Here is a 14,058-nt window from a genome sequence, read left to right as displayed (position 1 = left end):
TGAGTAGAAATTTTTTTTTTTTCCTCACCTTTCAAAGTTTTTATCTTCTCCAGCCTTGTGGCTGTGTACCACCAGGTGGAACTGGTGTACTACCAAGGAGTGGAGAGATGCCACCCTCCCTGAGAGACTTCTGGGAGGGAAAGGGCTGCAGCAGTGTGCTGTCCTGCCCAGCATGATCTGTCAGAAGCCAATTACTAGTAATCTTACCTCTGAAATGAAACCCTGAAATATACCAGTTGTTAATCTTTTGGGAATCAAGTAGTTAAGCTACTCTATCTAAATCCTTACATATGTATACATAGATAGGTATCTGGATGGATGGATGGATGGATGTTTAGTGTTGTTAGGCCCTAAATGTAAATAAATAAGAAAATAAATTGGATTTAACTGTATCTTATCTCAAATAAGAAGCTGTTATGCAAACACTACAGAAGTACCTTACACTTCAATGCTTTCCAAGCAAACCAAAACACATTTTACATATACAGATTGTGTACAGGTTTGCTCTAACTAGACTGATTTATACTTACTTACACGCTTTTTCTAATAGGGCTTAAATTTCAGTAGTACTGAATCACGAAAAGTGCAGAACAATACTTTTACAAACATTCTTGACTTACAATCTTTAATGTCTTCACAGTTCTACTCCATGGTAATAGGCACAGTACCCAGTTATTGTTAAAGGTTTATCTAGAGCGCCAACTACAAGGTGTCTGTTAAAATAATACTCTTTGTTATTTTCAGGAGTCATTTGTGTGGAAGATGTACCAAGAAAGATGTTGGGATTTTTTCCCAGCAGGGGACTGCTTCCGCAAACAGTATGAGGATCAACTTGGCTAGTATCAGAGAAGAAATTATTTATTCATGAACTGTTAAGATCCAGTATACAAAAAAAAAACCTTCCTTTCCTTTTCATGGTGTAATTTCACAGCTTGTATTTGCTTTACATGTCTTTAAACTTCAAGACATACCTAAAATTTGACACTACTTCATAGGCTTTTTGTACCTACCACATATGAAACAGGTCTTTTGTTGGAATTTTAATTAGAAAAGAGAAAACTATGCCAGATTAACTTAAGCCTTCCAGTTCAAACATGGTCTGAAATCATAACAACTTTAACTACATCATTAACCTAGTGTTTGGCAGTACAGTCGAAAGGGCTAAAAGGTGTCTTAATTGCACAACATTTGACATTTAAGAACTTGAACATCAGAGGCCATGCCTCCAAAAAAAATATTTTAACTAACTGCTGTCCTGTTTTTCCCCCCAGTATTTGCTAGTGAATGTATTAAGATACAGCTTGAAAAGCTTTAAGCAGTTAAAAAGAAAGCATTTTCAAACACTTCGTCGACCTTGAAACATTAAGTGCCTTAAAATCTCTGTAGACATAGCTATGCAAACTTTTTATTTGTGTTAGTGTTCTAGATGAACAGATCCATTAACTGTATTGCTTTTCTGTCCTTCTGTATGAAATTGCACTTGAAGTTTGTTTATATACTACCTTCAATAACAGCTTATTAGATGCTGCTGTTAAAGACAGACATACACTGTATCAAAATGAATACAACTTAAATCTTAGGCCAAAATAAAACAATGCTCTGTGGTCACCTGCAAGTAGAAGCTGCTAGGATTATGCATTTTTTTTTTCCTCTAATAAAAAGTGCCCACTGCAATAAAGTATTATAAACCAAATATTACCTTTGCTGTCATCTTTCTCATTTTTCTACAATGTAGAGATGTGGTGTGAGGATGGTGACTAAAAACACATGCATTCATTGTTCATTCATAGCTTTATTTTAAGGACTACACAGAGCAAGTACAAGCTGAAATAACTTTCTCTTAGTGTACTGTAGCCTGCATATTTAGCAAAGAAAATCCTAATTCCATCACAAATTTTAGACCTTTCTAAGAAGATTAATCTTAATTTTTTAATCACATCTAAATGAATTTTGGTTGCACAGAATTTTAGGCCCCAGTAAAGAAAACTGGGCATTTGGCATACTGAACAAGGTGAAACATAAAGCAAATAACAAGGAGATAAAGGAAGAGTCAACTTTCTACTTAATGTTCAGTTATTCATGTAAGAAAATTTGAGCTTCAGGAAATCATGCTGTCTAGCCAATCTTCAAGCTCTTCCTCAGTAAGATCTTTAGATGTGCTTTGCTGTTGCTGTGATGCTGTACTCTTCTGTTCAGGCATATCTAGTTTTAAAGGCTCTAGAAAAGTGAAAAGAAGAGACTTGAAAATCTGGAAACAATTCCATACCAGCTCTTTGTCCTGGATCATTTTGCTTTTTAATGCACAACTGACTATTTAAACAGAGTTCTTGAAGAATAGCAAGTCATATTCCAAAAATAGAAGCAACAATTAAAAAAAAAAAAGGCACCTTTATAAGTTCCACCAGAGCAATGTGGCTTCCACCTGATTCAAGGGGGCCAGGGCCTGGTCTGCAGCAGACAGGTTATAAATCATCCCCCGACTGGGATCTGTTCACAATCCTGTCTGCTGCAGAGGTTACTTTAATGTAAGAAAGGAGCAGGAGGCCACAACAGCAGATTGCCCTGCATGATTATTACAGCATGATGTGATTCCATATTCTGAGGGCATTGTTTTCTTCAGGGATTTACACTGTGCTTTGGAGTGGAAAGCATGACATACCTCTCAAATGAAAGAGTATTTCAAGATTGTCTTCAGTAACAAGGCTTGCTGTATTGCTTGTGGTGACATCTTACACCTTCAACCATCTTAGACTTAATTTTTAAGATAGCAAGAAAATAATTCTTGCAAAAAAAATCAGAGATACTAAAAATCCTTTTACAGCATTGTGGACTGGGGGGGATTAGCAAACCATCTCCATCAGAAGTAACAAAACAGTAGTATAACTGCTAGGAATGTACACAAAAGGAAGGGTTTGCCTTTTTTTCCTGAAAAGTAAAGATTTCTGTATATGCTTTGTTTCCATACTAAACTTAATTTGGTAAAAACAATGCTAGTAAAGTTTGAAAATAGCATTTATAACAGACCATTGGAAATAGCTGTCAGTTCGGTATACTATTAGCACAGTGAACAAGGGCTGATGATGTTATGCAAAACCTTTATCTTCCTCTCACTAAAATCCTCTAGCAGTACATTAATTATTTTCTTTATTTAAAATTTTGCTGAACCATAAGACTAATGCTGTTCTGCAGAAGAATTTCTCTTAATGCTTAAAATGAACTGACAATGGTGAAACTTTAGTTCAGTGGGGAGTTAAAACTGAAAAGGAACAAATGGGTCAGAACATAGCCCCGGATAAATGAAATGCAGTTTGACAGAGATGATGACAGCAGTACTGTTGACTGGCTAATCAAGAGTTCAAAAACATCACCCAAAGAGAGAGAGCAATGGAAATTAAATCAGGACATGCTGGGGAGAAGAGAAATCTTACCTTTGTCCTTAATATCCATTTTCAAATCTTTCTTAGTTGATATGTTGTAGGATAATACATCTGACACAGGTTTGTTTTCTGTACTAATGGGAGCATCCAGATTTAGGAGAAGATCTAGTTCTTCATCCAAATGGTCAGTCTCTTGCTTTGATAGTGGATGGGCTCTTTGAAACGGTTCTGCTGCACTTGCCCTAGCACCACTTTTACTTCCAGGCTCTGATAGAGCAACAGAATCACCAATGGGATGGGAGACCAACGCCATTTCACTTTGAGCCAGAGACTTTTGGAAGAGAAGCGCTCTCCTCTTGCTATCTTCAATAATTTTAGATTTCATCTGTGGGAGCTCTACAGGTGTTGATGCCTAAGAGTACAAGAAAGGACTTGAGTCTTTCTAGTGATTAACTCCATTTTTACTATTCTATCTACTTTGGATTGTAATTCATGCTTCCTACATTTTATCATTTAAGAAGGTACAATGAATTTCAGCAGAATTGAAGTCAGAAGTAGAAGTAAACTAAAGTTATCTTGATAATTTTACAGAAGCAACTACAACATACAGACTCCTTTTATCCCTTATTAAGGAATATGAGATTGTAAGCTAAATCAGCAAGTTCCACTCTTCCACAAATACTTCCTGAAGAGTTACTTTTCTTTAATTCTTCTGTAATGAAATCCCACCAATACTCTGAATTTTGGAATGACTGAAGTCAGAATTTGGCTAGAAACATTATCCTATGTTAGGCCTTCCCTCCAAAATTCCAGTCTTGAAAGCAAATCATACTACAGGTCGCTTAAAATCATTTAGCAAAAGTTATAGTATATAGATGTATATTTTGAAAAATGAAAACAAATTACAATACATTATCAAATAGTGAGACAAGAAATGGCAACTCATTATTTAACCATGGAACACAGATGCTGCTTTTATCAGGCTGCCCTAGCATTAATAACACTGCAGCATATCTGATGAGCACATCACCTGTCAGAATTACAAGACAAAGATTAAATGCCATAACACACACTTTATAACCCTGATAAAAGTTAAAGACCATGACTAGAACTCTTAAAAAGAAAACTGTATTTGAAAATAACATTTTTTTTGCAGATTCCCTTACACATCACATCTGCAGACATATTTGAGGTCCCTTAAGAAAGAGCATAGTTGTGTCAGTCACAGAAACACTTTATGCAACTCCAAACAAATAAAATTTCTTCTGTAAGTGTCATGATTCTCTTTCCTTGCTTGCGCAGATGGATTTTTTTTTTTTTAAGAATTTTGTTTTTATATTTAAGTCTCATTGGTTCTTTTGCCCTTGCACAAATATTTTCTTTTTCACAGCCTAAAGAAACATTTTTTCCTAATATTCTGTTGCTTTTTTTTTTTTTTTTCACCAGAGCATAAATGACATTTTCCTCACCTGTTTGGTTGACAGTTCTGCCTGTTCTAACACAGATGTAAATTTGATTCATGGAATAAACGTGTCTGCTATTAGCTATATAGAAGAGTAAATCGCAATTAAGATAATTAACAGGAAAGAATGTGAAAGCACTTTGAAAATTTTGGTGCAGGCTTTTAACAGCTGCTAACAAGAGAAGCAAATACAAAACCAGTGCAATCAGTCTACATCAAACACTCTGATACTTGGCTTCAAATCTAATGTGCTGCACATCAAAGCATTTTGTTTAAAGCCAACAAAGCACAAAAAGTGCTGATAGGGGGGTATCCTGCATTACATGCCATTTGACATGCCAGTCTTAAGAAATGTATTTACTTATAGCATACATTCTACTTATGTTTGAAGTCCCAAGTTTAAAGTAATCATTCTTGCACAGATCGTTTCACTGAAAATATTTGCATTTTCTTGTGAAAATTCACAGCATTACCTGCACAAGGTCAGCAGCTACATTCAACCTCAGATGTAAAGGCAATTCCTGAAGGGCCTGGGCCAAAGACTGGCAGTCAACAGAAAGTGCAGATAACTGAAATATAATTCAACACACAGTATGCTTGTATTAAAAAAAAAAAAAAAACCATGAACTAATAATGACTTTAACCTATTACATTCCCCTGTTCCACACATTCGAGGAATGTAAAGAACAATCTAATGAAATACAGGAATTCATAGTTTTAAATTACACATGTACAAAGCAGTTTGGCTAAATTACCACATAAACACCTACAATGCAAATAATTGCTTAAAGGTTTAAAAACAATGGAATGCTCCTTAGGCAACACCTCAAAAATCCAAAGCAGGAAATAGTTCTACAAGTTGGCAATGTGTCAGAGGCTTTTCCAACTGAAACATCTTTTAGTCTGTGAAGCTTTCTATGCAGTGGGAATTGCCATTCTTCAATGAGTGGCTACTATTTTCTATACAATCAAACCATGTAGCTTGTATGTAGCTTTACTGGTTTTAGTGTCTAAACAACATGGCCCTTTTTATACTTCCCCATCTTTTAAAATGTTGTTTTGATGCTTACAAAAGCAACAAACTATAGTTGAATATGCTTCTAAATCATATTCAAGATATTCAAGAAATATACTCTACTGTTGCCTAGTTGCTTAAAAGGCAGAACTGTCACTTATTAACGTGACAGTTATTGGAATTTCCTTTTCTCTTGACCCCCTTTTTTTCTGGCTGTAAACTATTAAAAACAAATTTTTGCAAAATGGACCAGCAATATTTGATGTTTTTTAGAGAACACCCCGGAGTTTGGTAGACTTAAACAGATTTTGAGCTCACAGTACAGAGAACACTCTGAGCACATACACCATTGATGAAAAATATAATTCAGTATCCATCACTTATTTTAAAATCTGACAACAAAATGCTTAAGTTCAGTCTATACTCTCATTTTCATGGAAGCAGAGAAGCTGCTTCTAAATCTAGTTTAGGGACAAAAATTTGTACCTCTGAATATGGTATAGACTAACACAGACATCTAGAATTTCAAATATTCATAAATTAGGAGAGAGTGTTTTGTGCCATATTGTAAGAGGTTTGTCAAAGGAATTCACACTGCTCCCAAAAGCCAGTCAAACAGGATGGCTTTTGACACCTGCACACACAGCAAGAATGAACATCAAAGACATAGTGTGTTCCGGTAGCATAGTTACAAAATTAAAATAAATTTTAAAAAGAAACAATGCAGTTTGCTTAACAGTTTCTTGTATCCAAATTCTGGTTCTGGTGTCCAGTAACAAGACTAAAAGGACCAAACAAATATCTGATGGTTAGAATTTTTCTTCTTTACAAACAACCTATTTTTACAATGGATTAGTGATCACCATGAAAGATGATTGACTGGTACAGGTAACCTCAAAAAATCTTCAGGCAATTCTTGTTGCCCAGCAATGAACTAAAGCTTCAGAAAACAGTTCTTTTGACAGACAGTGAAGATCAAATATGTTTTCTGCACATTTGCAAAGGACAAGGAAATCATATGAATCTGGTAACATAAAAAAAACTGTAAAAAGTCAAGTATCATTGAATAACATTTAAGTACATGTGGTAAGAGCAAAGTGCACTTGCAAAAAGATTAATGTGAATGAACATTGTGAACAGCAGTGAAACTGGAGACAGGGAAGAGGAGGAAAGTCTGAGGATGAAGGAAAAGAGGAATTTGGAGAAATAACATAATGGAAGAAGGAATTCAATATCCAGTAGAGATTTCATTAAAAGAGGTGTTTGAATAAAAAACAAACAAAGGGATCAAAGCAGTATTTGATAAACACATCATGGCACACATATTTATTCAATAAAATAGGTAGAGGTATACTTTGCTGCTGGAATTGCCATTTTTTACTGAAAATTCCAAGTTACTATTAGCTGCTTGATTTTTAAATTGCAGACCATGTTCTGAAACATTTTCACTGCATGTTATTAATATAGTAAATCCAGATCTACCTTTTGTAACAATGAATGATAAGTCTTAATAAACTGAAAATTCGTTACTGTTGATGTCACTGTTACATTTCCATTCGATTTGAAACTGATGCTTTGACATTGCTTTCCACAAATAGAAGGAAATGGGATATATCTAGTCATTCTGCAACTATTTTTATGCCTTTTCTGCTTTATTTTGTTCCATCATAATCACTTCACTTCAGTTAACAATTCTCTAATCTTGTACGTAATGGCAAAGAAGTAGAAACAGGTGAGCTAAGAGGCAAAGGCAAGGAATTTGGCAAAGCGGATCTCGGATGAAAATTAGACCTGGATCCAGCTTTCAGGGAGAAGAAAGATGGGCCAGAAACAAAAAGGAGATAACAGCCTGAAGACCAGAGATAATGTGAAAAATTAGACAATGCTATGAAACTGTCTGGGCTAAAATAAGAAATCAAAAGAATGGTAATTTTGACTAGCACAGTAAACTATTTCAAACTGACATAAGAACAGTGAAAGACAGGAAACAGTTTGAAACAACAAATTTGGATGGGATGGGACGAACGACTGCAGTTTGGTAGGGACAGAGGTAGAAGGCAGTGCCCACCACAGCACACTTCAGAGTGAGCGAGGGCGTGGGACCAGCTCCAGAACTGTGCAGTCTCATCACTGGCAGCCAGAAGAGTATTTGTGAAATCCACTGGCAATGTGCAACTTCACCCTGCTCACAATGGCTTTAGCCATTCAGAAATTAATTAATGTGTTCCAACCACCTAAATGCTATAATGACAAGCCTAGGAGGAAATTATGAAGAAATTAATATTCCAGATACTGACAGCCTGCACGCTAGGAGCGGGAGGAACTGATAAGAAAAAAAAAAACACAGTCATTGAGAGACATACCACTAAACAAACATGATGGTTTAAACAAATGCTGCACTTGGTTTTATTTCCTCATTTTAATATGACTTTGCGACTTTAATGTACCTTTAAATATCACTTCCCAGGGAGTAATTATTGTCAATATCTTAGGAAATAAATAGCAAACTTTTAAAATCTGAATACACATGTATGTTTTAAGAAACACTCAAGCACAGTTTTACAGCAATTTTAAGAAAAGCTTGGAAGACAAAAAGCATTTATCTTGCAATAGTTCAGGTGACTTATGTGAGGAAGACAGCTGCAGACATTAAGACACTTTCCAGTATCCTGATATAGAAAATGGCAAACCTCTATTGCTTTGAGCCTTTTTATTCCAGCAAGAAAAGAAACTGGAACAAGCTTCATAGTCTATACAAATATACTCATATAGGTTTTGTTATAGTCACTTTAGTAAACTATTTTCTCTTGAATACAGCTAAAAAAGGAAGGCTGACTTGATATGTCAGTAAAGCAAAGTGACAGTCCCTTATTTTCCTTTCACTGTATGGATTTGCTTGTTCTTTTCTTCCACATTACTTAAAAACCTAGCCTCCTGCTTTGATTAGTACAACAGAAAAAAAAAAAAAAAAAAAAGACAAGACTCAAGAGCCTCCAGCCTCAGAGACAAATTAATAAAAATATACAGAATAAAGAGTGCTATTATTGTATTAAACAATTTGCTGCTGAAAGGACAACTGCCTAGGTATTTTGTGCCAGGTGATTATCCATACAATCTCATTTGAATAATAATTCTGTTACCTGCTTATGCCATATGCTTTCTCTATGCCATTCTTTCTCGTCAGCAAATCGGAACTGTGCAAAGGAATCTCCTACAGAAAAGAAATTAAAAATATGTTTATTTTTAAAAAATAACAAGCTCTCTCCAAAGTTCCCAACCCTACAGAAGTAAATTCAATCAATAAATGCCACATCTTCAACAAATTTGCATTTAACTTTAATGGTGCTTGTGTTCACAACATTAAACTTCTTTAAGTCAAGGTTCTATAGAAAGATCTTTCAATCTCGTTTGCAAAACAGGACTGAAAAAGGTGCAACAAATTCAAAACTGAACGAAGAGGTCCTAGGTGCCATGTCAACACACATGATTTTCACTGAAAAGTCTGATTTGGACAACATACTGGGAATATGCGCAGTATTCACAGAGTGTTTTTAATGAACAGCTTTAAAAGTGCTGCAGATAGGCCTTCTCTCACCAACATGCAAACCTCTCTTAAAATGGGTTATATGGTTATAATGTCCTAAAACCAGTTTGTACAGGCCAAGTAAAGACTTCTTGCTGTCTGGTAGCTAAATTCTCCAGACTCTCTCTTCCTTGAGCTAGTCCCTACTCCAGTATGTCATCAAATAAAGGCACTGAACCCCAAACTCCAATTCACATGCATAAAGGACCGAATTAAAAGAAACCTTAAATAAGGCTAATCAAGCTACATATGTAACCTTAGTTACAGGATCTTCTAACCTCCTACCACGTTTCTCCAAGACAATAGAAACTTCCTCTTACTACGGGGGGGGGGGGGGGGGGGGGGGCTTGGGTTATTATTCTGGTTTAGATGCAATATTTCTATAGCAGTACCATGCTAGGTTGTGAAACACAGTCCTACAAATTTACTGAAAAACACACAAGAATTCCAGGAAATCAAAAAAATTAGTAAGGTTTGTGACAGAGGAAACACAAAAGATTAGGGTTGCAAGATGATGGCCAAAGGTCTAGAGTAATGGAAAGCAAAGATGTTGCTGATGCAGAGTATGGGACATGTGCCTTAGATCATGTGGTTTGAGAACAAATAGCTTTTTCAGGACCTTTATTTTTAAGAAAACCCAACAACCTGTTGAATTATTGTGTGAAGGAGATCAAATTTGATCCCAAGAATTGAAGATCACCTATAAGTCACTAGGATTTAGTCCAGCAGTTAGTTGAGAAGCAACAGCTCATTCTTTCCCAACCTCTAATAGAGAATGAACGTGCTAGAAGTTTTCAACGGCATTGCCAACAACTGAGCATCTAACTTCCATGTGGGTCTCAATAGCCTACCTGCCATTCACACCTTTGACAATTCCTGAATCATGCCCTTAACCCTGCATGAAAAATCTGAACATACAGTGTGCTGTCCCCAAAATTGGCTTCTTTTCCATTGTCTGCCTGTCCAAAAACATAGGGGAGTTCAGCCTTTCAGCAATTTTACTCCATAGTGCAACCATCAGCCAGCTTCTGTTTTGCAAACAGAATGAATAAGCAGCAAAATAGCATAGTAATTGGCATATTTCTTTGCCAAACAATAAAAAAAGGGAGAGCTAACCATTTCCCAGCTGGAATATAAAATGTATTGGCCATGGCTTTTTTTTTTAATATCTAAAATTAATTTCTAATTCATTACATTTCATATACTCTCTTTGGGTATGCAATGTACTCATATACTAATCACACTGTGTACCTGATATGTCCATCATCATCATCATCTTCAGAACTATTCCAGCTAGAAAGTGACCTTCTCAGCTCAGTATTTATATAGATATCTATGACCATTACTATGTCCACCCTGAATTTGCATCTCCCTGTTTTCATTAGATTTATCCAACACTGTTCAGCATTACTGGGTTGATCAGTGGCTAGGCTTTGGTTTACCTTCAATGCCTCTACATATTACTATTTTGAAAACAACCAGTGTCAAACCATACAAGTGCAGATAATTAAAATCAATCACTGAAATTAACATTTAAATATCCAAGGAACAGCCTAATTTTATAAAAGTTTAGTTTGTATACTTCACAAACACCACATTCCATGACAGCCAGGTATGCTCGGCTATATAGAAAAATAAGATCCTGTCATCATGTATCTATCTGCAGATGCAAGTACTTCACTTGAGCACTCGCAGTTGACTCACTGCTGACAAAGGTGCCTTCCTCTTCATTGCACACGGCACAACAGTAAATCACTGTGTTTCAAAACATCTAGAATAGTGCTAATAAGTAATAACTAATGCTGAAAATTAAAGAAATCCAAATTCACTCTTCAGTCTCATGACTTTAAAATGGGTACAAAAATGTGCAAATTAATTTGTTTTAACAACTCATATTTTAAAGGCTCAATTTAGTTACATATGTAAAGAAGTTTTATTGAAAAATAATTAAACCAAGTGATCCTCAAAGTCTTCATACTATTAGAACAAAGGCATAAGTATTTTCTTCCAATATCCTCAAGACTCTTGCAGTTATTTCTCATGCTGTGTCACAGAGGAAATAAAGAATTTCCTCTGCTCTTATAAAGGAGTAAAATTAAACTAAAGGATTAGTCAAATGCTTTCAATATCTGAGAACAACCAGATGTAAAGCAGCTAAACAAACCTACTTCATCAGGAAAGTCCACTGGGACCAAGAACTGGTTTATGATTCTCCACATTCACAAAGTTGGTAATAACAGATCCTCAGTTTGACATTGTATTGCTGAATTAAAGGGTATGTCTTAAACCGTAGTTTAACCAGGCTCTTTAAATAAGTTAACAAAGCATGCCTTTCAAATGGAAAAGCAATAACTACAATTCACAGTAGCATATTTAATGCAAATTAGGTTAATGAGAATGTTGGTCTAACCAATTATCTTTTCACAAATTCCTTTACCCTGAAAATAACTTCCTTTTATGCCATGAATACTAATCAAACATCTTGCAATGAGTCCGAGTTCCTTCCAACATAAAAAATACTTTTCTTCATGTGAATAGTTTTTATGTTACTTACAAATATCACTTGGACTTCAAACACAGAGTAGCTAAAAACAATGCATTCAAGTAAACTTCACACACTGTCTTTGGTAACATTCATAATAAGCCTTAATATTCTTTCTTGTATAAAATCCAACTTTATTATGAAAGAACAGCAGATCTAAACCACCATGCTTTCCTACCACTTGAATAGATTTTAAAGCTAAATCAATTGATTTAAATAGAACGTGTGTTTCATAGCCTTATTAGCCCAATTATTTCTTCAGGATCAAACAAATCCTACCCGTAATCTGTAGTAAGTATTTTCCAATCTGTGAAATGAGTCTAAAAGTTGAAAAAATAGAAGAAAAATGGTTTTCAGTAGGAAAACTGACATATCAGTGGAATGACTGTTCATTTTAACTCTCTAATTCATTAAAAACAAAAGACATAAAACATTACTGACAACAGATGAAAAATATTCTGTAGTCTTAGAGATTTTCAAATTGAAGGGAGGGAACAAACAATGTAACAGGATCCTTCTAAGACTGCTGTGACTGTAAAGCACTGCAAGGGCAAATATAAGACTCTAAACCCATTTTTTAAATCAAGAGTTTACCTTCTCCTAAATAAGCACCAATGATTTTGATAAACTTATTTGGGGTTTTCCAACCTTTGTTCATCTCGTATTTATTTTATTTTGGGAACTCTCGCCTCTGCCTACAAGTCTGTTTAGTCAGCTAAATAATATGCAATAAATTTATGACGGCAGTATTCAGCTGAACCCAATAAACTACAACAGAAAACTACAACTTAGCTACATTTGGGAAATCAGTAATGAGATCTAAAGTATCTCAAAAAGCACCATCTACTACACTAGTCAAAGGCCTTCCTGAGTTACTAAATTGAGAAAATTATCTCCAAAGAAAGTCCATCTTTAGAATAGGTTTTAAGCAATTTTGCAAGTTTATCTTGCAAGAGATACCCAGTTCATCACTATTTTCAAAGGATATAATACCAAAACAAGTTACTTGCCTGTTCCACTGGTGTTCTTCATGCATTTCAATAATGCAGGAGGAAATAGATGTTATTTTTAAGGTGAAAAAAAAAGAACCAGATCCTCCATTCTAACACTTTCAGCAGGGAAAAACAATCTGAATTGCAGAGTTTAGGCATGAATGATGCTTGAAATCTTATCTACCATCAGTCATTCATATAAGACTGACCAACTCTCTTGAAGAAGGGGGGGAGATAAGCAACATATTCTTTCCCTTTTAATTGTGCAAGACTTCATGTAGAAGGTCCAAGAGAAGACAGAAATCTATAGATCAAAGAAAAGGTGGACAACTACTAAGTCACAAATTTTAAGCTAACTTGCTAGCACAAAGAGAAAACTAAAGCTTACCAGTCTTTTGGCATGAATTAGGTGTGAATTAATCAAAAACCTCCTCAAACTGGAAGAAAAATCATGAGGAAGAGCTCCCATCCATGCCATGGCTTGATCTAACTAGAATGTTTTGAAAACAGCATGGAAACAGCAAGAACCACAGACTAGGTGCTTTGGAACATCATTGGAATCAAAAGAGGTCTTTTCTCCTTATGCAGTGTTCACATAGTGCAATTTTTTTATACATGTAAAACATAGATATATAGATATTTTTATATATAATACATATATTAATTGTTTATCTACAATTAATGCTCATTTTATATAAAAATCTCTTTGAATAAATACTTCTGAAGACTTCCTTTTATCGGACACCTAACAGTTTTCCTTTCTTTATCCTACAAAAGGAGACTTACATATACTTAAAATAATAATAAATATTCTTCCAACACTATGAAATGTATGTTCTGCAAAGGTTTTATATGAATAATTTTATACACAGCATAAACAGATAATCATCTAGATACAGTAATGTTCCCACAACAAGGTAGCATATACCACTGAGAAACAGACTTCTGGAAAACACAAAGCTTCCAAAGACTCTTCATTGCAGTTCTAATAACATCGCTAATTTCTATTTCTGCTTTTTTAATTTCTCTACTTCAGTAGAGTACACACTGTAACTATTATCTTTTACTATGACTAAGGCTGCAATGC

The 14,058-nt window shown here is 35.1% G+C and overlaps 2 protein-coding genes across 2 annotated transcripts in view; one reads left to right on the top strand and one right to left on the bottom strand.

The window, feature by feature from the left end:
- The window catches only part of RYR3 (ryanodine receptor 3), a 254,312-nt gene extending 252,619 nt beyond the window's left edge, over positions 1-1,693 (top strand). Inside the window, exon 104 of the mRNA XM_074824480.1 lies at positions 745-1,693. Coding sequence (XP_074680581.1) covers positions 745-840 — 96 coding nt within the window. The 3' untranslated portion in view covers positions 841-1,693. The remainder of the gene's footprint in view (positions 1-744) is intronic.
- Positions 1,694-1,772: 79 nt separating this feature from the next.
- AVEN (apoptosis and caspase activation inhibitor) overlaps positions 1,773-14,058 on the bottom strand; it is a 103,695-nt gene continuing 91,409 nt past the window's right edge. The window contains exons 3-6 of the mRNA XM_074824481.1: positions 8,995-9,065; positions 5,313-5,408; positions 3,429-3,789; positions 1,773-2,217 (exon numbers count right to left, since the gene is read on the bottom strand). Coding sequence (XP_074680582.1) covers positions 2,099-2,217; positions 3,429-3,789; positions 5,313-5,408; positions 8,995-9,065 — 647 coding nt within the window. The 3' untranslated portion in view covers positions 1,773-2,098. The remainder of the gene's footprint in view (positions 2,218-3,428; positions 3,790-5,312; positions 5,409-8,994; positions 9,066-14,058) is intronic.

Source organism: Strix aluco, chromosome 4 (assembly GCF_031877795.1).
Source record: "Strix aluco isolate bStrAlu1 chromosome 4, bStrAlu1.hap1, whole genome shotgun sequence".
NCBI lineage: Eukaryota > Metazoa > Chordata > Aves > Strigiformes > Strigidae > Strix > Strix aluco.
Note: the sequence above shows the minus strand (reverse complement) of the source record. Positions and strands in the feature narration are given on the sequence as shown.